Here is a 27,775-nt window from a genome sequence, read left to right as displayed (position 1 = left end):
GGAATGTGCCTGCTCTGTACCCGAACCATCTCCTCTGTGAAGGTCTCCCATTGGTCAATTGCTGTTTTTCCTATTAATTTTTGATTCCAATCCACCCGGGCCCGATCCCTTTTCAACTCACTGAAGTGGGCCCTCCTCCACTTGGGTAATTTTATGCTTCATTGTAGCATGTCGTTTTCCTTAACTATTCAAAACCTGATAATATTATGATCACTCCCATTGAAACATTGCTCCAACAGTGATCATAATATGATTGAATTCAACGTTCGGTTTGAAAAGTAGAAACTTAACACAGTAAGATTCTACATTTTGGTGCGGCTAACTAACGGATTGAGACAGCAAACTGGTCAAAACGGTTAGTGGGTAAGCTGCAGATCAACAGTAGGAGGTGTTCAAAAGAGAATTTTGCTTAATACAGGACCAGTATATACCCCTAAAGAGCTCGACTTACCAAATAAAATAGCCATAGTCGACAAAAGAGGCGAGAGATAACATAAACCTGAAGGGAGGTGCATACAAAAGTGCAAAGGAGATGCAGGATCTGGGAGAGATACAAGGAGCAGCAATGGAAGTCAAAAAAAGATAGCAAAAGCTGCAAAAGGAACCACGAGAAGAAACTTGCGAGGGAGAATTACAAGCAGATCATTCAAATTTAGGAGTCAGCTACAAAAAGTAACCAAAATGGCTAATGGAATGGCAGCCTTTATAACTGGAGGGAGGGAGTTTTGCTGCAGCTACACAAAGCTCTGGTTAGACCACACCTGGAGCAGTGTGGACAGCTCTGGGCACCACACCTTAGGAAGGATATATTGGCCTTGGAAGGAGTGTAGCGCTGGCTCACCAGAATTATACCAGGGATCCAAAGGTTAGATTATGAGGAGAGATTACATAAACTACAATGGTATTTCCTGGAATATCGACGGTTACAGAGTGATTTGATTGAGGTTTTTAGGAATTGAAAGGGTAGATAGAGAGATGGTGATGGGGAGTCAAGGACAAGGGGACATAACCTTAAATTCAGAGCCAGGCCGTTCACGGGCAAAGTTAGGTAACACTTCTTCAAGCAAATGGTAGTAGAAGTGTGGAACTCTCTCCCACAAAAAGCAGTCGGTGCCAGCTCAAATAATAATTGTAACAGAGTTTTGCTAACCAAGGGTATTCGGGTATATGGAATTAGGATCCACATCAGCCATGATCTCATTGAATGCTGGCACAGGCTCCAGGGGATGAATGGCCTCCTGCTGTTCCTATGTTCCTTATATACAGGACATTCCTCATATACACTGGGCTCAGAGTGAAGTATAGCCCCTATATACACTGGGCTCAGAGTGAAGTATATTCCCTATATACACTGGGCTCAGAGTGAAGTATAGCCCCTATATACACTGGGCTCAGAGTGAAGTATAGCCCCTATATACACTGGGCTCAGAGTGAAGTATATTCCCTATATACACTGGGCTCAGAGTGAAGTATAGCCCCTATATACACTGGGCTCAGAGTGAAGTATATTCCCTATATACACTTGGCTCAGAGTGAAGTAGATTCCCTATGTACATTGGGCTCAGAGTGAAGTATAGCCCCTATATACACTGGGCTCAGAATGAAGTATATTCCTCATATACACTGGGCTCAGAGTGAAGTATATTCCCTACATATTCCTCATATACACTTGGCTCAGAGTGAAGTAGATTCCCGACATATTCCTCATATACACTTGACTCAGAGTGAAGTAGATTCCCTATGTACATTGGGCTCAGAGTGAAGTATATTCCCTATATACACTGGGCTCGTTGGTGTGAGGCCCCTTGGGGAAGAGTGACCATAATATGGTGGAATTCTACATTAGGATGGAGAATGAAACAGTTAATTCCGAGACCATGGTCCAGAACTTAAAGAAGAGTAACTTTGAAGCTATGAGGCGTGAATTGGCGAAGATAGATTGGCGAATGATACTTAAAGGGTTGGCAGTGGATGGACAATGGCAGACATTTAGAGACCGCATAGATGAACTACAACAATTGTACATCCCTGTCTGCCGTAAAAATAAAAAAGGGAAGGTGGCTCAACCGTGGTTATCAAGAGAAATCAGGGATAGTGTTAAAGCCAAGGAAGTGGCATACAAATTGGCCAGAAATAGCAGCGAACCCAGGAACAGGGAGAAATTTAGAACTCAGAGGAGGACAAAAGGTTTGATTAGGGCAAGGAAAATAGAGTACGAGAGAAAGCTTGCAGGGAACATTAAGACGGACTGCAAAAGCTTCTATAGATATGTAAAGAGAAAAAGGTTAGTGAAGACAAACGTAGGTCCCCTGCAGTCAGAATCAGGGGAAGTCATAACGGGGAACAAAGAAATGGCAGACCAATTGAACAAGTACTTTGGTTCGGTATTCACTAAGGAGGACACAAACAACCTTCCGGATATAAAAGGGGTCAGAGAGTCTAGTAAGTAGGAGGAACAGAGGGAAATCCTTATTCTTCGGGAAATTGTTGGGATTGATGGGATAAATCCCCAGGGCCTGATGGACTGCATCCCAGAGTACTTAAGGAGGTGGCCTTGGAAATAGCGGATGCATTGACAGTCATTTTCCAACATTCCATAGACTCTGGATCAGTTCCTATGGAGTGGAGGGTAGCCAATGTAACCCTACTTTTTAAAAAAGGAGGGAGAGAGAAAACAGGGAATTATAGACCGGTCAGCCTGACATCGGTAGTGGGTAAAATGATGGAATCAATTATGAAGGATGTCATAGCAGCGCATTTGGAAAGAGGTGACTTGATAGGTCCAAGTCAGCATGGATTTGTGAAAGGGAAATCATGCTTGACAAATCTCTGGAACTTTTTGAGGATGTTTCCAGTAGAGTGGACAAGGGAGAACCAGTTGATGTGATACATTTGGACTTTCAGAAGGCTTTCAACAAGGTCCCACACAAGAGATTAATGTGCAAAGTTAAAGCACATGGGATTGGGGGTAGTGTGCTGACGTGGATTGAGAACTGGTTAGCAGACAGAAAGCAAAGAGTAGGAGTAAATGGGTACTTTTCAGAATGGCAGGCAGTGACTAGTGGGGTACCGCAAGGTTCTGTGCTGGGGCCCCAGCTGTTTACATTGTACATTAATGATTTAGACGAGGGGATTAAATGTAGAATCTCCAAATTTGCGGATGACACGGAGTTGGGTGGCAGTGTGAGCTGCGAGGAGGATGCTATGAGGCTGCAGAGTGACTTGGATAGGTTAGGTGAGTGGGCAAATGAAGCATGGCAGATGAAGTATAATGTCGATAAATGTGAGGTTATCCACTTTGGTGGTAAAAACAGAGAGACAGACTATTATCTGAATGGTGACAGATTAGGAAAAGGGGAGGTGCAACGAGACCTGGGTGTCATGGTACATCAGTCATTGAAGGTTGGCATGCAGGTACAGCAGGCGGTGAAGAAAGCAAATGGCATGTTGGCCTTCATAGCGAGGGGATTTGAGTACAGGGGCAGGGAGGTGTTACTACAGTTGTACAGGGCCTTGGTGAGGCCACACCTGGAGTATCAAGAAAGACTGGATCAACTGGGCTTGTATTCACTGGAGTTCAGAAGAATGAGAGGGGACCTCATAGAAACGTTTAAAATTCTGACGGGTTTAGACAGGTTAGATGCAGGAAGAATGTTCCCAATGTTGGGGAAGTGCAGAACCAGGGGTCACAGTCTAAGGATAAGGGGTAAGCTATTTAGGACCGAGATGAGGAGAAACTTCTTCACCCAGAGAGTGGTGAACCTGTGGAATTCTCTACCACAGAAAGTTGTTGAGGCCAATTCACTAAATATATTCAAAAAGGAGTTCGATGTAGTCCTTACTACTAGGGGGATCAAGGGGTCTCGCGAGAAAGCAGGAATGGGGTACTGAAGTTGCATGTTCAGCCATGAATTCATTGAATGGCGATGCAGGCTCAAGGGGCCGAATGGCCTACTCCTGCACCTATTTTCTATGTATTCCCTATATACACTGGGCTCAGAGTGAAGTATATTCCTCATACACACTGGGCTCAGAGTGAAGTATATTCCCTATATACACTACAGAGAGTGAAGTATATTCCCTATATACACTGGGCTCAGAGTGAAGTATATTCCTCATACACACTGGGCACAGAATGAAGTTTATTCCCTATATACACTGGGCTCAGAGTGAAGTATATTCCCTATATACACTGGCCTCAGAGTGAAGTATATTCCCTATATACACTGGGCTCAGAGTGAAGTATATTACCTATATACACTAGGCTCAGAGTGAAGTATATTCCCTATATACACGGGGCAGAGTGTGAATTATATTCCCTATATACACTGGGCTCAGAGTGAAGTATATACACTGGGCACAGAATGAAGTTTATTCCCTATATACACTGGGCTCAGAGTGAAGTATATTCCCTATATACACTGGGCTCAGAGTGAAGTATATTCCCTATATACACTGGGCTCAGAGTGAAGTATATTCCCTTTATACACTGGGCTCAGAGTGAAGTATATTCCCTTTATACACTGGGCTCAGAGTGAAGTATATTCCCTATATACACTGGGCAGAGTGTGAAGTATATTCCCTATATACACTGGGCTCAGCGTGAAGTATATTCCCCATATACACTGGGCTCAGAGTGAAGTATATTCCTCATATACACTGGGCTCAGAGTGAAGTATATTCCCTACATACACTGGGCTCAGAGTGAAAGAAATTCCCCATATACACTGTGCTCAGAATGAAGTATATTCCCTATATACACTGTGCTCAGAGTGAAGTATATTCCCTATATGCACTGGGCTCAGAGTGAAGTATATACACTGGGCTCAGAGTGAAGTATATACACTGGGCTCAGAGTGAAGTATATTCCCCATATACACTGTGCTCAGAATGAAGTATATTCCCTATATACACTGTGCTCAGAGTGAAGTATATTCCCTATATGCACTGGGCTCAGAGTGAAGTATATACACTGGGCTCAGAGTGAAGTATATTCCCTCTATACACTGGGCTCAGAGTGAAGTATATTCCCTTTACACACTGGGCTCAGAGTGAAGTATATTCCCTATATACACTGGGCAGAGTGTGAAGTATATTCCCTATATACACTGGGCTTAGCGTGAAGTATATTCCCCATATACACTGGGCTCAGAGTGAAGTATATTCCCCATATACACTGGGCTCAGAGTGAAGTATATTCCCTATATGCACTGGGCTCAGAGTGAAGTATATACACTGGGCTCAGAGTGAAGTATATACACTGGGCTCAGAGTGAAGTATATTCCCCATATACACTGTGCTCAGAATGAAGTATATTCCCTATATACACTGTGCTCAGAGTGAAGTATATTCCCTATATGCACTGGGCTCAGAGTGAAGTATATACACTGGGCTCAGAGTGAAGTATATTCCCTCTATACACTGGGCTCAGAGTGAAGTATATTCCCTTTACACACTGGGCTCAGAGTGAAGTATATTCCCTATATACACTGGGCAGAGTGTGAAGTATATTCCCTATATACACTGGGCTTAGCGTGAAGTATATTCCCCATATACACTGGGCTCAGAGTGAAGTATATTCCCCATATACACTGGGCTCAGAGTGAAGTATATTCCCTACATACAGTGGGCTCAGAGTGAAAGAAATTCCCCATATACACTGTGCTCAGAATGAAGTATATTCCCCATATACACTGGGCTCAGAGTGAAGTATATTCCCTATATGCACTGGGCTCAGAGTGAAGTATATTCCCTATATGCACTGGGCTCAGAGTGAAGTAGAAACACTGGGCACAGAGTGAAGTATATTCCCAATATAAACTGGGCTCAGAGTGAAGTATATTCCCTATATACACTGGGCTCAGAGTGAAGTATATTCCCTACATACACTGGGCTCAGTGTGAAGTATTTTCCGCATATACACTGGGCTCAGAGTGAAGTATATTTCTCATATACACTGGTCTCAGAGTGAAGTATATTCCCTATATACACTGGGCTCAGAGTGAAGTATATTCCCGACATACACTGGGCTCAGCATGAAGTATATTCCCCATATACACTGGGCTCAGAGTGAAGTATATTCCCTATATACACTGTGCTCAGAGTGAAGTATATTCCCAATATACACTGGGCTCAGAGTGAAGTATATTCCCAATATACACTGGGCTCAGAGTGAAGTATATTCCCTATAGACACTGGTGCAGAGTGATGTATATTCCTCATATAATTGGGCTGAGTGAGGTATATTCCCTATATACACTGGGCTCAGAGTGAAGTATATTCCCTATATACACTGTGCTCAGAGTGAAGTATATTCCCTATATACATTGGGCTCAGAGTGAAGTGTCTTCCCTATATACACTGGGCTCAGAAGGAAGTATATTCCCTATATACACTGGGCTCAGAGTGAAGTATATTCCCTATATAGACTGGTGCAGAGTGATGTATATTCCTCATATACATTGGGTTCAGAGTGAAGTATATTCCCTATATACACTGGGCTCAGAGTAAAGTATATTCCCTATATACACTGGTGCAGAGTGATGTATATTCCTCATATAATTGGGCTCAGAGTGAGGTATATTCCCTATATACACTGGGCTCAGAGTGAAGTATATTCCCTATATACACTGGGCTCAGAGTGAACTATATTCCCTGTATACACTGGTGCAGAGTGATGTATATTCATCATATACATTGGGCTCAGAGTGAAATATATTCCCGATATACACTGGGCAGAGTATTTAAGTATATTCCCTATATACACTGGGCTCAGAATGAAGTATATTCCCTATATACACTGGGCTCAGAGTGAAGTATATTCCCTATATACACTGGGCTCAGAGTGAAGTATATTCCATTTATGCACTGGGCTCAGAGTGAAGTATATCCCCTATATACACTGGTGCAGAGTGATGTATATTCCTCATATACATTGGGCTCAGAGTGAAGTATATTCCCTATATACACTGGCGCAGAGTGATGTATATTTCTCATATACATAGGGCTCAGAGTGAAGTATATTCCCTGTATACACTGATTTCAGAGTGAAGTATATTCCCTATATACACTGGGCTCAGAGTGAATTATATATTTCCTATATACACTGGGCTCAGAGTGAAGTATATTCACTATATACACTGTGCTCAGAGTGAAGTATATTCCCTATATACACTGGGCTCAGAGTGAAGTATATTCCCTATATACACTGGTGCAGAGTGATGTATATTCCTCATATACATTGGGCTCAGAGTGAGGTATATTCCCTATATACACTGGGCTCAGAGTGAAGTATATTCCCTATATACACTGCGCTCAGAGTGAAGGATATACACTGCGCTCAGAGTGAAGTATATTCACTGTATACACTGGGCTCAGAGTGAAGTATATTCCCTATATACACTGGGCTCAGAGTGAAGAATATTAACTATATACACTGGGCTCCGAGTGAAGTATATTCCCAAATACATTGGTATCACAATGGAGTATATTCCTAATAAACAGGGCGCTGGCATTCGAAGAGATTCTTTAGAGTCTAAATTCTGGATCAGGCAAGTTTCCCTACATTCCAGCAGTGATTACATTTTATGAGTAATTAATTGGTTGTACTTTTGGACATCCTCAGGTCATGGAAGGCACTATATAAAGACAAGTATTTCCTTCATCACACACTGGACATTGATTCCAAGGATACAAAGATTGAACAGAATGGGGAGATCAGACTCTGGTCCTGAGGATACAGAGATTGAACAGAACGGGGGGGGTCAGACACTGGTCCTGAGGATACAGAGATTGAAAAGAATGGGGAGATCAGATTCTGGTCACGCAGCATTCGAAATAAAGTAAATGAGTTGACGGCACAAATCATTACGAATGGATATGATTTGGTGGCCATTACAGAAACGTGGTTGCAGGGGGGCCAAGACTGGGAATTAAACATACTGGGGTATCTGACATTTCGGAAAGATAGACAAGAAGGGAAAGGAGGTGGGGTAGCTCTGTTATTAAAGGATGATATCAGGGCAGTTGTGAGAGACGATATTGGCTCTAATGAACAAAATGTTGAATCATTGTGGGTGGAGATTAGAGATAGTAAGGGGAAAAAGTCACTGGTGGGCGTAGTTTATAGGCCCCCAAATAATAACTTCACGGTGGGGCGGGCAATAATCAAGGGAATAATGGAGGCATGTGAAAAAGGAACGGCAGTAATCATGGGGGATTTTAACCTACATATCGATTGGTCAAATCAAATCGCACGGGGTAGCCTGGAGGAGGAATTCATAGAATGCAAACGGGATTGTTTCTTAGAACAGTATGTTACAGAACCTACAAGGGAGCAAGCTATCTTAGATCTGGTCCTGTGTAATGAGACAGGAATAATAAACGATCTCCAAGTAAAAGATTCTCTAGGAATGAGTGATCACAGTATGGTTGAATTTGTAATACAGATTGAGGGTGAGGAAGTAGTGTCTCAAACGAGCGTACTATGCTTAAACAAAGGGGACTACAGTGGGATGAGGGCAGAGTTGGCTAAAGTAGACTGGAAACACAGACTAAACGGTGGCACAATTGAGGAACAGTGGAGGACTTTTAAGGAGCTCTTTCACAGTGCTCAACAAAAATATATTCCAGTGAAAAAGAAGGGCGGTAAGAGAAGGGATAACCAGCCGTGGATAACCAAGGAAATAAAGGAGAGCATCAAATTAAAAACCAATGCGTATAAGGTGGCCAAGGTTAGTGGGAAAATAGAAGATTGGGAAAATTTTAAACGACAGCAAAGAATGACTAAGAAAGCAATAAAGAAAGGAAAGATAGATTACGACGGTAAACTTGCGCAAAACATAAAAACGGATAGTAAAAGCTTTTACAGATATATAAAACGGAAAAGAGTGACTAAAGTAAATGTTGGTCCCTTAGAAGATGAGAAGGGGGATTTAATAATGGGAAATGTGGAAATGGCTGAAACCTTAAACAATTATTTTGCTTCGGTCTTCACAGTGGAAGACACAGAAACCATGCCAGGAATTGCTGGTCATGGGAATGTGGGAAAGGAGGACCTGGAGACAATCACTATCACTAGTGGGGTAGTGCTGGACAGGCTAATGGGACTCAAGGTAGACAAGTCCCCATGTCCTGATGAAATGCATCCCAGGGTATTAAAAGAGATGGTGGAAGTTATAGCAGATGCATTCGTTATAATCTACCAAAATTCTCTGGACTCTGGGGAGGTACCACCGGATTGGAAAGCAGCTAATGTAACGCCTCTGTTTAAAAAAGGGGGCAGACAAAAGGCAGGTTAGTTTAACATCTGTAGTGGGGTAAATGCTTGAAACTATCATTGAGGAAGAAATAGCGGGACACCTAGATAGGAATAGTGCAATCAAGCAGACGCAACATGGATTCATGAAGGGGAAATCATGTTTAACTAATTTACTGGAATTCTTTGAGGATATAACGAGCATGGTGGATAGAGGTGTACCGATGGATGTGGTATATTTAGATTTTCAAAAGGCATTCGATAAGGTGCCACACAAAAGGTTACTGCAGAAGATAAAGGTACGCGGAGTCAGTGGAAATGTATTAGCATGGATAGAGAATTGGCTGGCAAACAGAAAGCAGAGAGTCGGGATAAATGGGTCCTTTTCGGGTTGGAAATCGGTGATTCGTGGTGTGCCACAGGGATCGGTGCTGGGACCACAACTGTTTACAATATACATAGGTGACCTGGAAAAGGGGACAGAGTGCAGTGTAACAAAATTTGCAGATGACACAAAGATTAGTGGGAAAGCGGGTTGTGTAGAGGACACAGAGAGGCTGCAGAGATTTAGATCGGTTAAGAGAATGGGCTAAGGTTTGGCAGATGGAATACAATGTCGGAAAGTGTGAGGTCATTCACCTTGGGAAAAAAAACAGTAAAAGGGAATATTATTTGAATGGGGAGAAATTATAACATGCTGCGGTGCAGAGGGACCTGGGGGTCCTTGTGCATGAATCCCAAAAAGTTAGTTTGCAGGTGCAGCAGGTAATCAGGAAGGCGAATGGAATGTTGGCCTTCATTGCGAGAGGGATGGAGTACAAAAGCAGGGAGATCCTTCTGCAACTGTATAGGGTATTGGTGAGGCCGCACCTGGAGTACTGCGTGCAGTTTTGGTCACCTTACTTAAGGAAGGATATACTAGCTTTGGAGGGGGTACAGAGACGATCCACTAGGCTGATTCCGGAGATGAGGGGGTTACCTTATGATAGATTGAGTAGACTGGGTCTTTACTTGTTGGAGTTCAGAAGGATGAGGGGTGATCTTATAGAAACATTTAAAATAATGAAAGGGATAGACAAGATAGAGGCAGAGAGGTTGTTTCCACTGGTCGGGGAGACTAGAACTAGGGGGCACAGCCTCAAAATACGGGGGAGCCAATTTAAAACCGAGTTGAAAAGGAATTTCTTCTCCCAGAGGGTTGTGAATCTGTGGAATTCTCTGCCCAAGGAAGCAGTTGAGGCTAGCTCATTGAATGTATTCAAGTCACAGATAGATAGATTTTTAACCAATAAGGGAATTAAGGGTTATGGCGAGCGGGCGGGTAAGTGGAGCTGAGTCCACGGCCAGATCAGCCATGATCTTGTTGAATGGCGGAGCAGGCTCGAGGGGCTAGATGGCCTACTCCTGTTCCTAATTCTTATGTTCTTATGTTGGTCCTGAGGATACAGAGATTGAACAGAATGGGATGATCAGACTCTGGTCCTGAGGATACAGAGACTGAACAGAATGGGATGATCAGACTCTGGATGTTAACCCAGTAACGATGAAGGAAAGGCAATAAATGTCCATGTCAGGGTGGTGCGTGACTTGGAGGGAAACTTGGAGGTGATGGTTTTCCCACAATCTCTCTGTTCTTGTGCTCCTTGATGGAACAGGTTACAGTGAGAGGGGTGCCATGGACAGACTATCCACCCATTCGAAGGTCAGGGAAGATGGTTGGACGTATTCTCTCCCGCTCACAGTCCTCTCACTTCCATCACACCACTATGCTGACCTACAGTGGTTCCCAGCCCCAAAATCGTTCACTTTAAAATCCATTCCTCCACCTCATGGCATCCAGCAACCTCTCCCAGCCTTGTATCTCCCCCTGCAACCTCTGTTCCTCCAGCTCTGGCCGCTGGTAAATCCATCTCTGTGCCCCAAATATTGGTGACAGACACTGCACACACCTCAACCCTACTCTCTCTCTGGGATCCTCCCTAAACATCTCAAATGTTTAAAAAAAAACCTGCTAAAACCCCAGCAGATGCAGAGTCTGAGATGGGGCAGATTGAACAGAGGGCGTGAACAAGACTTAATGGGGTAGAGGCTATGATGACACAGATTGTACAGGGTGTGCCGATGTAAGAGATTAAACGGTTTCTTTTTTTTATTCGTTCCTGGGATGTGGGTGTCGCTGGCAAGGTCGGCATTTATTGCCCATCCCTAATTGCCCCTTGAGAAGGTGATGGTGAGCCGCCTTCTTGAACCGCTGCAGTCCGTGTGGTGAAGGTGCTCACACAGTGCTGTTAGGGAGGGAGTTCCAGGATTGTGACCCAGCGACGATGGAGGAACGGCCGATATATTTCCAAGTCAGGATGGTGTGTGACTGGGAGGGGAACGTGGAGGTGGTGGTGTTCCCATGCGCCTGCTGCCCTTGTCCTTCTAGGGGGTAGAGGTCGTGGGTTTGGGAGGTGCTGTCGAAGAAGCCTTGGCGAGTTGCTGCAGTGCATCTTGTAGATGGTGCACACTGCAGCCACGGTGGAGGGAGTGAGTGTTTAAGGTGGTGGATGGGGTGCTGATCATTCGGATGTCCTGGATGGTGTTGAGCTTCTTGGCTGGGTAGAGTCTGTGATGGGCAGTCTGTACAGGATGTGTGAGGGAGATCGAATGGATGGGTAGTCTGTGATGGGGCACATTGTACAGGATGTGTGAGGGAGATTGAATGGGTGTGTAGAAACAGAGAATAGGTGCAGGAGTAGGCCATTCGGCCCTTCGAGCCTGCACCACCATTCAATAAGATCATGGCTGATCATTCCCTCAGTACCCCTTTCCTGCTTTCTCTCCATACCGCTTGATCCCTTTAGCCGTAAGGGCCATATCTAACTCCCTCTTGAATATATCCAATGAACTCTCTGCGGTAGGGAATTCCACAGGTTCACCACTCTCTGAGTGAAGAAATTTCTCCTCATCTCAGTCCTAAATGGCTTACCCCTTATCCTAAGACTGTGTCCCCTGGTTCTGGACTTCCCCAACATCGGGAACATTCTTCCCGCATCTAACTTGTCCAGTCCCGTCAGAATCTTATACGTTTCTATGAGATCCCCTCTCATCCTTCTAAACTCCAGTATATAAAGGCCCAGTTGATACAGTCTCTCCTCATATGTCAGTCCAGCCATCCCGGGAATCAGTCTGGTGAACCTTCGCTACACTCCCTCAATAGCAGGAACGTCCTTCCTCAGATTAGGAGACCAAAACTGAACACAATATACCAGGTGAAGCCTCACCAAGTTCCTGTACAACTGCCGTAAGACCTCCCTGCTCTTATACTCAAATCCCCTAGCTATGAAGGCCAACATGCCATTTGCCTTCTTCACCGTCTGCTGTACCTGCATGCCAACTTTCAATGACTGATGAACCATGACACCCAGGTCTCGTTGCACCTCCCCTTTTCCTTATCTGCCGCCATTCAGATAATATTCCGCCCTCCTGTTTTTGCCCCCAAAGTGGATAACCTCACATTTATCCACACTATACTGCATCTGCCATGCATTTGCCCACTCTCCTAACCTGTCCAAATCATCCTGCAATCTCTTAGCATCCTCCTCACAGCTCACACTGCCATCCAGTTTAGTGTCATCTGCAAACTTGGAGATATTACCCTCAATTCCTTCATCCAAATCATTAATATATATTGTAAATAGCTGGGGTCCCAGCACTGAGCCCTGCGGTACTCCACTAGTTACTGCCTCCCATTCCGAAAAGGACCCGTTTATCCCAACTCTCTGCTTCCTGCCTGCCAACCAGTTCTCTATCCACGTCAGTACATTACCCCCAATACCATGTGCCTTGATCTTGTACACCAATCTCTTATGTGGTACCTTGTCAAAGGCCTTTTGAAAGTCCAAATACACCACATCCACTGGTTCTCCCTTGTCCACTCTACTAGTTACATCCTCAAAAAATTCCAGAAGATTTGTCAAGCATGATTTCCCTTTCATAAATCCATGCTGACTTGGTCCAATCCTGTCACTGCTTTCCAAATGCGCTGCTATTACATCCTTAATAATTGATTCCAACATTTTCCCCACTACTGATGTCAGGCTAACCGGTCTATAATTACCCACCTTCTCTCTCCCTCCTTTTTTTTTAAAAGTGGTGTTACATTAGCTACCCTCCAGTCCATAGGAACTGATCTCGAGTCGATAGACCTTTGGAAAATGATCACCAATGCATCCACTATTTCTAGGGCCACCTCCTTAAGTACTCTGGGATTCAGACTATCAGGCCCTGGGGATTTATCGACCTTCAATCCCATCAATTTCACTAACACAATTTCTCGCCGAATAAGGATATCCTTCAGTTCCTCCTTCTCAATAGGACCCTCGGTCCCCTATTACATCCGGAAGGTCATTTGTGTCTTCCTTCGTGAAGACAGAACCAAAGTATTTGTTCAATTGGTCTGCCATTTCTTTGTTCCCCATTATAAATTCACCTGAGTCCGACTGCAAGGGACCTACGTTTGTTTTTACTAATCTTTTTCTCTTCACATATCTGTAGAAGCTTTTGCAGTCAATTTTTATGTTCCCGGCAAGCTTTCTCTCATACTCTATTTTCCCCCTCCTAATTAAACCTTTTTTCCTCCTGTGCTGAATTCTAAATTTCTCCCAGTCCTCAGGATTGCTACTTTTTCTGGCCAATTTACAGGGTATGTGAGGGAGATTGAATGGTGGGTAGTCTGTGATGGGGCACATTGTACAGGGTATGTGAGGGAGATTGAATGGGTGGATAGTATGTGATGGGGCACATTGTACAGGGTCAGTGAGGGAGATTGAATGGTGGGTAGTATGTGATGGGGCACATTGTACAGGGTATGTGAGGGAGATTGAATGGGTGGGTAGTATGTGATGGGGCACATTGTACAGGGTATGTGAGGGAGATTGAATGGTGGGTAGTATGTGATGGGGCACATTGTACAGGGTATGTGAGGGAGATTGAATGGTGGGTAGTATGTGATGGGGCACATTGTACAGGGTGTGTGAGGGAGATTGAATGGTGGGTAGTATGTGATGGGGCACATTGTACAGGGTATGTGAGGGAGATTGAATGGTGGGTAGTATGTGATGGGGCACATTGTACAGGGTATGTGAGGGAGATTGAATGGGTGGTAGTATGTGATGGGGTACATTGTACAGGGTGTGTGAGGGAGATTGAATGGGTGGTAGTATGTGATGGGGTACATTGTACAGGGTGTGTGAGGGAGATTGAATGGTGGGTAGTATGTGATGGGGCACATTGTACAGGGTATGTGAGGGAGATTGAATGGGTGGGTAGTATGTGATGGAGCACATTGTACAGGGTATGTGAGGGAGATTGAATGGTGGGTAGTATGTGATGGGGCACATTGTACAGGGTATGTGAGGGAGATTGAATGGTGGGTAGTATGTGATGGGGCACATTGTACAGGGTATGTGAGGGAGATTGAATGGGTGGTAGTATGTGATGGGGTACATTGTACAGGGTATGTGAGGGAGATTGAATGGTGGGTAGTATGTGATGGGGCACATTGTACAGGGTATGTGAGGGAGATTGAATGGTGGGTAGTATGTGATGGGGCACATTGTACAGGGTGTGTGAGGGAGATTGAATGGTGGGTAGTATGTGATGGGGCACATTGTACAGGGTATGTGAGGGAGATTGAATGGATGGGTAGAGTTGGACTCCACCAGAATGGAATATTCTTATAAATTAGTTTATCTTTATCTGGAGCTGTGATCCTTTCTTCTAACCATTAGCAGGCAGCGATCTCCACCCGCACCCTTCCATCATCAGTCAGCTGCTTTCCTGGGGACGCCGCTAGTTTATCAGGGTCCCCTGACTCACAAATGTCTAAAGACCTGTCAGATGGACACCTGGTGGGACTTCTTCATTGATTGATTAAGGATCGGCGATGAACCACCTGTCATCACAGGCCAGAGGGGCAGGACTAATGCCAAAGGATACAGAGTAAGACATCGAGCCAGGGCTGGGTTTGGGGACAACAGAGGAGGACGCAAGGCAACAAAATCAAATGTGTCACAATGTGGGTCGTGTCATGACCCCCTTTGGCTGCATATATGTACCAACAGTATAGGTAAAAAAACAGGATGAGGTCCTACAAGCTGAATTTAGGGAGCTAGGAGTTAAATTAATAAGTAGGACTTCAAAGGTATTAATCTCAGGATTGCTACCAGTACCACGTGCTAGTCAGAGTAGGAATTGCAGGATAGCCCAGATGAATACGTGGCTTGAGGAATGGTGCAAGAGGGAGGGATTCAAATTCCTGGGACATTGGAACCTGTTCTGGGGGAGGTGGGACCAGTATAAACCGGACGGTCTGCACCTGGGCAGGACCAGAACCAGAACCAATGTCCTAGGGGGAGCGTTTGTTAGTGCTGTTGAGGAGGGGTTAAACTAATATGGCTGGGGGATGGGAACCTATGCAGGGCGACAGAGGGATGTAGAATGAGGGCAGAAGCAAAAGATAGAAAGAAGAAAAGTAAAAGTGGAGGGCAGAGAAACCCAAGGCAAAAAGCAAAAAGGGCCACATGACAGCAAAATTCTAAACGGAAAAAATGTGTCAACAAGGCAAGCCTGAATGCTCTGTGCCTCAATGCAAGGAGTATTCGTAATAAGGTGGACAAATTAACTGCGCAGGCAGCTATTAATGAATATGATATAATTGGCATCACGGAGACATGGCTCGAGGGTGACTAAGGCTGGGAACTCAATATCCAGAGGTATTCAACATTCAGGAAGGATAGACAGAGAGGAAAAGGAGGCGGGGTGGCGTTGTTGGTTAAAGGGGAAATTAATGCAATAGTAAGGAAGGACATTAGCCTGGATGACGTGGAATCGGTATGGGTGGAGCTGCGGAATACCAAAGGGCAGAAAACGCTAGTGGGAATTGTGTACAAAACACCAAACAGTAGTAGTGAGGTTGGGGACAGCATCAAACAAGAAATAAGGGATGCGTGCAATAAAGGTACAGCAGTTATCATGGGCGACTTTAATCTACATATAGATTGGGCTAACCAAGCTGGTAGCAATACAGTGGAGGAGGATTTCCTGGAGTGTATTAGGGATGGTTTTCTCGAATAATATGTCAAGGAACCAACTGGAGGGCTGGCCATCCTCGACTGGGTGATGTGTAATGAGAAAGAACTAATAAGCAATCTTGTTGTGCAAGGCCCCTTGGGGAAGAGTGACCATAATATGGTAGAATTCTTTATTAAGATGGAGAGTGACACAGTTAATTCAGAGACTCGGGTCCTGAACTTAAGGAAAGGTAACTTCGATGGTATGAGACGTGAATTGGCTAGAATAGACTGGCGAATGATACTTAAAGGGTTGACGGTGGATAGGCAATGGCAAACATTTAAAGATCACATGGATGAACTACAACAATTGTATATCCCGGTCTGGAGTAAAAATAAAATAGGGAAGGTGGCTCAACCGTGGCTAACAAGGGAAATTAAGGATAGTGTTAAAACCAAGGAAGAGGCATATAAATTGGCCAGAAAAAGCAGCAAACCTGAGGACTGGGAGAAATTTAGAATTCAGCAGAGGAGGACAAGGGGTTTAATTAGGAGGGGGAAAATAGAGTATGAGAGGAAGCTTGCTGGGAACATAAAAACTGACTGCAAAAGCTTCTGCAGATATGTGAAGAGAAAAAGATTAGTGAAGACAAACGTAGGTCCCTTGCAGTCAGATTCAGGTGAATTAATAATGGGGAACAAAGAAATGGCAGACCAGTTGAACAAATACTTTGGTTCTGTCTTCACAAAGAAAGACACAAATAACCTTCTGGAAATACTGGAGGACCGAGGGTCTAGATTGAAGGAGGAACTGAAGGATATCCTCATTAGGCGGGAAATTGTGTTGGGGAAATTGATGGGATTGAAGGCCGATAAATCCCCGGGGCCTCATAGTCTGCTTAAGGAAGTGGCCCTAGAAATAGTGGATGCATTGGTGATCATTTTCCAACAGTCTATTGACTCTGGATCAGTTCCTATGGACTGGAGGGTAGCTAATGTAACACCACTTTTTAAAAAAGGGAGGGAGAGAGAAAATGGGGAATTATAGACCGGTTAGCCTGACATCAGTAGTGGGGAAAATGTTGGAATCAATTATTAAAGATGTAATAGCAGCGCATTTGGAAAGCAGTGACAGCATGGATTTATGAAAGAGAAATCATGCTTGACAAATCTTCTAGAATTTTTTGAGGATGTAACTAGTAGAGTGGACAAGGGAGAACCAGTGGATGTGGTGTATTTGGACTTTCAAAAGGCTTTTCACAAGGTCCCACACAAGAGGTTAGTGTGCAAAATCAAAGCACATGGTATTGGGAGTAATGTACTGATGTGGGTAGAGAACTGGTTGGCAGACAGGAAGCAGAGAGTCAGGATAAACGGGTCCTTTTCAGAATGGCAGGCAGTGACTAGTGGAGTGCCGCAGGGCTCAGTGCTGGGACCCCAGCTCTTTACAATATACATTAATTATTCGGATGAATGAATTGAGTGTAATATCTCCACGTTTGCGGATGACACTAAGCTGCGTGGTGGTGTGAGCTGTGAGGAGGACACTAAGAGGCTGCAGGGTGACTTGGACAGGTTGGGTGAGTGGGCAAATGCATGGCAGATGTCGTATAATGTGGAGAAATGTGAAGTTATCCACTTTGCTAGCAAAAACAGGAGGGCATAATATTATCTGAATGGTGGCAGATTAGGAAAAGGGAAGGTGCAACAAGACCTGGGTATCATGGTACATCAGTCATTGAAAGATGGCATACAGGTACAGCAGGCGGTGAAGAAGGCAAATGGCATGTTGGCCTTCACAGTTTGGGGATTTGAGTATAGGAGCAGGGAGGTCTTACTGCAGTTGTACAGGGCCTTGGTGAGGCCTCACCTGGAATATTGTGTTCAGTTTTGGTCTCCTAATCTGAGGAAGGACGTTCTTGCTATTGAGGGAGTGCAGCGAAGATTCACCAGACTGATTCCTGGGATGGCTGGACTGACATATGAGGAGAGACTGGATCGACTGGGCCTTTATACACTGGAGTTTAGAAGGATGAGAGGGGATCTCATAGAAACATATAAAATTCTGACGGGACTGGACAGGTTAGATGCAGGAAGAATGTTCCCGATGTTGGGGAAGTCCAGAACCAGGGGTCACAGCCTAAGGATAAGGGGTAAGCCATTTAGGACTGAGATGAGGAGAAACTTCTTCACTCAGAGAGTTGTTAACCTGTGGAATTCCCTGCCGCAGAGAGTTGTTGATGCCAGTTCATTAGATATATTCAAGAGGGAGTTATATATGGCCCTTCCGGCTAAAGGGATGAAGGGGTATGGAGAGAAAGCAGGAAAGGGGTACTGAGGTGAATGATCAGCCATGATCTTATTGAATGGTGGTGCAGACTCGAAGGGCCGAATGGCCTACTCCTGCACCTATCTTCTATGTTTCTATTGCGAATGTCCAGGCTGCTCCCCTGGTCTCTCTCTGTTACTGACCATCTCGCTAACACTATGGCCTCTAGTCGCTCTCCGTTACTGACCATCTCACTAACACTGTGGCCTCTAGTCGCTCTCTGTTACTGACCATCTCTCTAACACTCTGGCCTCTAGTCTCTCTCCGTTACTGACCATCTCGCTAACACTATGGCCTCTAGTCTCTCTCTGTTACTGACTATCTCTCTAACACTATGGCCTCTAGTCTCTCTCTGTTACTGATCATCTCGCTAACACTATGGCCTCTAGTCTCTCTCCGTTACTGACCATCTCACTAACACTATGGCCTCTAGTTTCTCTCCGTTACTGACCATCTCACTAACACTATGGCCTCTAGTTTCTCTCTGTTACTGACTATCTCTCTAACACTCTGGCCTCTAGTCGCTCTCTGTTACTGACCATCTCGCTAACACTCTGGCCTCTAGTCTCTCTCTGTTACTGACCATCTCGCTAACACTATGGCCTCTAGTTTCTCTCCGTTACTGACCATCTCACTAACACTATGGCCTCTAGTTTCTCTCTGTTACTGACCATCTCGCTAGCACTATGGCCTCTAGTCTCTCTCTGTTACTGACCATCTCGCTAACACTCTGGCCTCTAGTCTCTGTTACTGACCATCTCTCTAACACTATGGCCTCTAGTTTCTCTCTGTTACTGACCATCTCGCTAACACTCTGGCCTCTAGTCTCTGTTACTGACCATCTCTCTAACACTATGGCCTCTAGTCTCTGTTACTGACCATCTCTCTAACACTATGGCCTCTAGTCTCTGTTACTGACCATCTCGCTAACACTATGGCCTCTAGTTTCTCTCTGTTACTGACCACCTCTCTAACACTATGGCCTCTAGTCTCTGTTACTGACCACCTCTCTAACACTATGGCCTGTACGAAATGGAAAGAAATGTTGTGTACAGGACAGTGGCCGGTTATGTGGAGTGCTTTCACACGCCGGGATCTTGTCACCTGCATGTATTTAAGGGGTGAACCCCACCACATCACAGACTGAGCATGCATGTGTAGAGTGATATAGAAAGGGAACAGTACAGACCTCTTCCTCCTCAATTCGAGCAGGCTCGATCAGCAGGTTATTGACTTGATCAAAGGAGACCCCCTGTTAGGATAGGAACCAGCAGAGGCATGCGGATTAGTGGAGCATAGCTTCAACCCAGTCAAAACACAGCCCCTCGATGCAGCACCGAGGATAGGACCAAGCACACAGACACAAGAGGCACACACAGACACAGACACAGACACAGACAGACGCAACTCTGGGCTCACAAATTCTCAACCCAAGTCCTGAGGATAACCCAAGACAGGTGGTGACGAGGAGGAAGAGGGATTGGTGAGTTGTCTTGTCCTTTGCCCCAGCTCTGTGGGTCAGGTCCGATCACAGGTCAGAGCAAACCTCCCGTGGCCCAATTGCCCAGCTACAGCTCAAGTTCACCGGCCCCAGCCACTGGGCAGTCCGCCACTGGGAAACGGTCAACCTGGCCGGAGGGTCTGGGCAGCGGGCTGTGTAGGAACATCCGTGTCGATCGAATTTACATGCACCTTCACGGGACTGCTGTCCCTCGGAACCGACTCAAACCCCTTAAACTCGGGCCCTACGCCTCCACCGGTGAAGTGACATTGAGTGAACTCACAGCAGCACCCAACCCTTCCAGCGCCATTGTGCGGGGTCAGAATCCCAGAACTGAAAGCTCCCAATCCCAGTCAGCACTCTGGTTCCAGACCAATCAGTGCATGAAGATATCGCTCACCACCTCGCCCTGGCCCAATCCTGGTCACGCTCGGCAAATCACTCTGGGTTCAGCTGCGTCACTTGGCCCAGCAATTCTTCAACCACCTCCACAGGGACAGGCGCGTACGATGCACCCCGCGGGACCGCCAAGCCCAGGAATACGCGGGCCTGATGCGCAGGGACTGAGGGCAAAATGTGATCTCACTCTGGGAGGGCTGAGTGTGACCGGCTGGTCAGCAGTGCAGGAACTGATTTCAGAGTGGGCAATGGTCCACTACATGCCCAGGGACCAACACACACACTCCACATACACCCCGCACAGCACATGCCTCACGAGCACTCACACCCAGACACACACACACACACATATATACTCACATACACATACCCACACACCACACACACATATATACCCACACACCACACACATACTCACATACACACACATACACCACACACACATACTCACATACCCACACACACATATATACTCACATACACATACCCACACACCACACACACATATATACCCACACACCACACACATACTCACATACACACACATACCCACACACCACACACACATATATACTCACATACACACACACCACCCACAAACACCACATACACCCCACATAGCAGCCACATAAAGAAATAGGATCAGGAGTAGACCGTTCGGCCCCATGGCTGATCTCCCACCTCAACCCCACTTTCCCGCACTATTCCCATATCCCTTGATTCCCTCAATATCCAAAAATCTATCGATCTCTGTCTTGAATATACTCAAGGACTGAGCCTCCACAGCCCTCTGGGGCAGAGAATTCCAAAGATTCACCACCCTCTGAGTTAGGAATTTCTCCTCATCTCAGTCCTAAATGGCCGATCCCTTATCCTGAGACTGTGACCCCTGGTTCTAGACTCCCCAGCCAGGGGAAACATCCTCCCTGCATCTACCCTGTCAAGCCCTGTAAGAATTGTTTCAATGAGATCACCTCTCATTCTTCTAAACTCCAAAGAGTTTAGGCCCAATCTACACAATCTCTCCTCATAGGCCAACCCTCTCGTCCCAGGAATCAATCCAGTGAACCTTTGTTGCACTGCCTCCAAAGTAAGTCTATCCTTCCTCAGATAAGGAGACCCAAACTGTGCACAGCACTCCAGCTGGGGCTGGAAATTCGGTGATTCTGCGACTGGGATTTTGGTGCGATTTCACCTTTTTTGGCAAAAACTCGGTCAGTGGAAAATTCGGTGACGTTTTGTGGCAAATACCGCTGGAGAGGAGCGCCACTGTGCAAGACTCGAAATATCGCTCTCACCAAAAATTGGCTCTGTGCGCACACTCGTATTTTGCGCTCAGAATATCGACAGGGGAAAGCCTGTTGTAGCAGGTCTGCCAGCAGTGGTAAGTATCAACCTGCAAAAAGGCAAGCTAAAGTTTTCATTTTTTCATTCTTTTGCAGCGATAACTGTCTTGTTAATGTTTTGTGAATTTTTTTTCCCCAATTTATTTTTCAGGTGTTTTTCCGCTCTCCTTAGGCCCAAGTCACATTGGCCTCGGACTAAAGTTGAAGAGGATCGCAGTACGCGCCACGAATCCTCGTGCAACGCCGATATTTACTGTTGTGCAAATTCAAGCCTAAATTTCAGGCCCGATAGCGACAGTAAAGCGATATTGGTAATTTTGGCGAAAAAATATTGTTATCGCTGAGAACCGAATTTCCAGCCCCAGGTGTGGTCTCACCAATTGCAGCAAGACCTCCTTTACACTTGTACTCCAACCCTCTTTCAATAAAGCCCAACATGACTTCCTTACTGCTTGGTGTCATTATCATAGACAGTCCCTCGGAATCGAGGAAGACTTGCTTCCACTCCTAAAGTGAGTTCTTTTGGTGGCTGAACAGTCCAACATGAGAGCCACAGACCCTGTCACAGGTGGGACAGATATTCGTCGGGAGAAGGGCGGGGGCACTGATTTACCACACGCTCCTTCCACTGCCTGCGCCTGATCTCTTCACGCTCGCAGTGTTGAGGTTCGAAGAGCTCAACGCCCTCCCGGATGCACTTTCTCCACCTTGGGCGGTCTTCGGCCAGGGTCTCCCAGGTGTCAGTGGTGATGTCGCACTTTATCCGGGAGGCTTTGAGGGTGTCCTTATAACGTTTCCGCTGCCATTTGGCTCGTTTGCCGTGAAGGAGCTCCGCATAAAGCAGTTGTTTAGGGAGTCTCGTGTCTGGCATGTGAACTATGTGGCCTGCCCAGCGGAGCTGATCGAGTGTGGTCAGTGCTTCAATACTGGGGATGTTAGTCTGGGCGAGGACACTGATGTTGGTGCGTCTGTCCTCCCAGGGGATTTGCAGGATCTTCCGGAGACATTGTTGGTGATATATCTCCAGCGACTTGGTGTGTCTTCTGTAAGTCGTCCATGTCTCTGACCCATATAGCAGGGCGGGATTTACTGCAGCCCTGTAGACCATGAGCTTGGTGATAGGTTTGAGGGCTTGGTCTTCGAACACTCTTTTCCTCAGGCGGCCGAAGGTTGCACTGGCGCAGATGTTGAATCTCCGCATCAATGTCTGCCTTTGTTGACAAGAGGCTCCCGAGGTATGGGAAATGGGCCATGTTGTCGAGAGCCGCACCGTGGATCTTGATGACTTGGGGGGGGGACTGTGCTGTGCAGTGGGGACAGATTGGTGAAGGACCTTTGGCTTACGGATGTTAAGTGTAAGGCCCATGCTTTCATATGGTGAATACATTGACTATATCCTGGAGTTCAGTCTCCGAATGTGCGCAGACGCAGGCATCGTCCGCGTACTGTAGCTCATCGACAGAGGTTGGGGTGATCTTGGATCTGGCCTGGAGGCGGCGTAGGTTAAACAGCTTCCCACTGGTTCTGTAGTTTAGTTCCACTCCAGCGGGGAGCTTGTTGACTGTGAGGTGGAGCATGGCGGCGAGGAAGATTGAGAAGAGGGTTGGTGTGATGACACAGCCCTGTTTGACCCCGGTCTGGACATGGATTGGGTCTGTAATGGATCTGTTGGTAAGGATCACGGCCTGCATGTCGTCGTGGAGCAGGCGGAGGATGTTGACAAACTTTTGGGGGCACCCAAAACGGAGGAGGATGCTCCATAGACCCTTACGGTCGACAGTGTCAAAGGCCTTTGTATGATCGAAAAAGGCCATGTATAAGGGCTACGCTGCTCCCTGCATTTTTCCTGCAGCTGTCGCGCTGCAAAGATCATGTCCCTTGTTCCCTGTAGAGGACGAAATCTGCATTATGACTCCGGGAGGAGCTCCTCGGCCACAGGAGGAAGACGGTTGAGGAGCACTCGAGCGACAACTTTCCCAGTGGCTGATAGCAGGGAAATTCTCCTGTAGTTGCCGCAGTCGGACTTGTCCCCTTTTTTAAAGATGGTCACAATCACTGCATCTCTGAGATCTCCCGGCATGCTCTCTTCCCTCCAGATGAGAGAGATGAGGTCATGTATCCGCGCCAACAGCACCTCTCCATCATACTTCAGCGCCTCAGCAGGAATTCCAGCCTCACCCGTAGCCTTGTTATTCTTGAGCTGTTTTATGGCTTTGCCGACCTCATGCAACATTGGAGTTTCACTGAGGTGGTGGTGGGTCGCATGCTGCGGGATGGAGTTGAGAACACTCGAGTCAAAGGCAGAGTCTCGATTGAGGAGATCTTCAAAGTGCTCCTTCCAGCGGGCCCTGACAGCCTCGGTGTCCTTGATGAGTGTTTCCCCGTTCTTGGCCAGGAGTGGGGTGGGGCCTTGGGAGTTTGGACGTAGGTGGCCTTGACTGCAGTGAAGAATCCTGGTATGTCGTGTCTGTCGACTAGTTGTTGTATCACCTGCGCTTTCTCCATCCACCACCTGTTCTTTAGGTCCTTAAGGAAGACACAAATAACCTTCTGGAAATACGAGATTCGAGGGTCTAGCAAAAAGGAGGAACTGAAGGAAATCCTTATTAGTCAGGAAATTGTGTTTGGGAAATTGATGGGATTGAAGGCCGATAAATCCCCAGGACCTGATAGGCTGCATCCCAGAGTACTTAAGGAAGTGGCCCGAGAAATAGTGGATGCATTGGTGATCATTTTCCAACATTCTATTGACTTTGGATCAGTTCCTATGTACTGGACAGTTCCAGAACCAGGGGTCAAAGTCTAAGAATAAGGGGCAAGCCATTTAGGACCGAGACGAGGAGAAACTTCTTCACTCAGAGAGTTGTGAACCTGTGGAATTCCCTGCCGCAGAGAGTTGTTGATGCCAGTTTGTTGGATATATTCAAGAGGGAGTTAGATATGGCCCTTCCGGCTAAAGGGATCAAGGGGTATGGAGAGAAAGCAGGAAAGGGGTACTGAGGGAATGATCAGCCATGATCTTATTGAATGGCGGTGCAGGCTCGAAGGGCCGAATGGCCTACTCCTGCACCTATTCTCTGTGTTTCTATGTTTTGCTTGCTGTACCTGTATGCTAACTGTCTGTGTTTTGTGTACAAGGACCCCCAAATCTCTCTCAACACCAACATTTAATACTTTCTCACCATTCAAAAATAAATTCTAATAGATATGTTAAACACCATTTCCCTTTCATAAAACCATGTTGAATCTGCCTAATCAAGTTATGATTTTCCAAGTGCCCTGATAATCCTTAACAATGGATTTCAACATTTTCCCGACGACTGATGTCAGGCTAACTGACCTGTAGTTCCCTGTTTTCTCTCTCCCTCCTTTCTTGAATAGCGGGGTTACATTAGCTGCCTTCCAATCCGCTGGGACCGTTCTAGAATCTGGGGAATTTTGGAAGATGACAACCAATGCATCCACTATCTCTGCAGCCACCTCTTTTAGGACCTGAGGATGTAGGCCGTCAGGTCCAGGGGATTTGGTGGCTTTTAGTCCCATTAGTTTCTCAAGTACTTTTTCTCTACTGATATTAATTAAGTTTCTCACTCTCGTTAGCCCCTTGGTTCCCTACTATTTCTGGTATGATTTTTGCGTCTTCCACTGTGAAGACAGACACAAAATATTAGTTTAAAGTCTCTGCAATTTCCTTATACCCCATTATAATTTCACCTGTCTGTCCTCTCAGGGAACAATCGCTATTCTCTTCATTGTTACATAGTTATAGAAGCTCCTACAATCGGCTTTTATATTTCTTTCTCATTTATTCTTTCATTCTATTTATCACAAGTACCACACGTGGTATATACACAACCCACACAGCACTCCCCCCACACTCCCCGCGCACACACACTCCGCGCACACACGCTTGTGCACACAAACACCCCAGAAGCTGCCAGCACGGCACCAACACACAGCCCAGCAGCAGTTGCAGGGGAGGAGCGAGAAGGGGGTGAAGGTAACGTGGGACCAAAGGCAGAGAGAGAACAGCTCCCCCGATGCGGAGGGAGACGCAGACATCAGGGGTCCAGTAACTGTGCTACACTAAGAATTTGAGAGCCCAGAGAACCGGTCAAACAGCAAACCCCAGTCCCTCCGTTCAAACATTTTCATCGGATTTGGAGGAGGTGCAGAAACAGTGAGAGAATAGTTCAGATTGTGGAGAGAGCTGCACATGGGAGAGGCGACCTTCTCCTCACCGTCCTCGGGCCGCGACAAGTCAGAACTGGGGCCCAAAGTCCCTCCATGTGCAGCAGATTAAGTTAGAATAAAAGGAAACTTTGAATCTCTTCGGGTTAAACACAAAGCCGTTCCCTGGGAGCCCAATCACCTTTGTTGAGTGCGGACAGTGATGCCAGAAATGAGCCATCTACCACTGCGAGCACAGGCTGATAACCTGTCGAAGTGACATAGCATGCGTACATATTCACAAGGGCAGGCCCGCGACTGAGTGCAGGAGTGTGCAAGGGGAGTCCTAACCAGCGTGCACACGTGGATAAGTGCACAATTCACTCATCGGGCTAAGCCCCGGACCCACGATCACAGAATGATACAGCACAGAGGGTGGCCATTCAGCCCATCGAACCTGTGCCGGCTCTGTGAACGAGCGATCCAATCAGTCCCACTCCCCCCGCTCTTTCCCCACAGCCCGATGAATCTTTCCTCTCCAAGTACTTATCCAATTCTCTTCGGAAAGTTCCGACTGAATCTGCTCCCGCCGCCCTTTCAGGCAGCGCAGCGTGTTCCCGATGTGTACGGGGCTTGCGTCTGACCCTATTTGTGACCATTTATGTCCCACCCCTGCACAGAACACGGATACTCCTTGCACACCCACTGCACTTAGTCAGGGCCCCTTATTTGTGCATCGCAAAAGTCCCACAGTGAAGTCTGACTGTCAAAGCCACGGGCAGTCTGCAGGGAGGCAGGGGTGAAGGTTGAACTTACTCCATCAGCCCTGGAGAGGTAAAGGCTGAAGCTGGCTGTGTGGATGGAGCAGCCGTCTGTGAACTAACAGTCAGTGGCCGATAGCATTCCTGCCTCTTTCTGTGCATGCTGGCCCCTGGGTCCAGGCCGACAAGTGTGAGAGTGGGTGTGACATGCCAGTCTGTGGTTATTCACACACGGTTATGTAACAGACCGAGGAAGCCTCCATCAACTTCACTGGGAGAAATCATTCAGCAGGTTAGAAATGGGAGGTTAGTCGGTTAGTGTGTGGGACCCAGTGCTCCAGACAGATGATCTACACTGTAGTTATTAACTACAGGTCAGAGGAGTGAGTGCGAGAGACAGAGAGCGAGAGTTTGAGAACGATACAGGGAAAGAAAGGGAGAGAGAAAGATCCAGAGAAAGAGAGACAGAGTGAGAGAGAAATATCCAGAGAATGGGAGAGCGAGAGAGCCAGACAGAGACAGACAGCGAGAGTGAAAGACAGCACCACAAAGGGGGGTGACAGAGAGACACAGTGCGACAGAGATAGGCAGAACGAGAGCAAGGGAGAGGAGGAGGGGTGGAGGGGGAGACAAAGAGGGGGAGGGGAGACAGAGGGGGGGAGGGGGAGACAGAGGGGGGAGGGAGAGACAGAGGGGGGGAGGAAGAGACAGGGGGGGGAGGTAGAGACGGGGGGGGGGGAGGAGAGACAGGGGGGGGGAGGGAGAGACGGGGGGGGGGGGAAGAGACAGGGGGGGGGAAGAGGGAGAGACAGGGGGGGAAGAGGGAGAGACGGGGGGGGGGGGGGGGGGGTGGGGGGTGCGGGGGGGGGGGGGGGGGTGAGGGGGGGGGGGGGGGCGCGGGAGGGGGTGGGGGGGGGGGGGGGAAGGGGAGGGGAGGGGGGGGGGAGGGGGGGGGGGG

The 27,775-nt window shown here is 46.8% G+C and overlaps 1 protein-coding gene across 1 annotated transcript in view; it reads right to left on the bottom strand.

Moving 5' to 3' along the window:
- The window catches only part of scrib (scribble planar cell polarity protein), a 271,485-nt gene that overhangs the window by 155,117 nt on the left and 88,593 nt on the right, over nt 1-27,775 (bottom strand). Inside the window, exon 16 of the mRNA XM_070880275.1 lies at nt 19,830-19,892. Coding sequence (XP_070736376.1) covers nt 19,830-19,892 — 63 coding nt within the window. The remainder of the gene's footprint in view (nt 1-19,829; nt 19,893-27,775) is intronic.

Source organism: Pristiophorus japonicus, chromosome 5 (genome assembly GCF_044704955.1).
Source record: "Pristiophorus japonicus isolate sPriJap1 chromosome 5, sPriJap1.hap1, whole genome shotgun sequence".
Taxonomy (NCBI): Eukaryota; Metazoa; Chordata; class Chondrichthyes; family Pristiophoridae; genus Pristiophorus; species Pristiophorus japonicus.
This window is presented reverse-complemented; position numbering and strand designations above follow the sequence as displayed.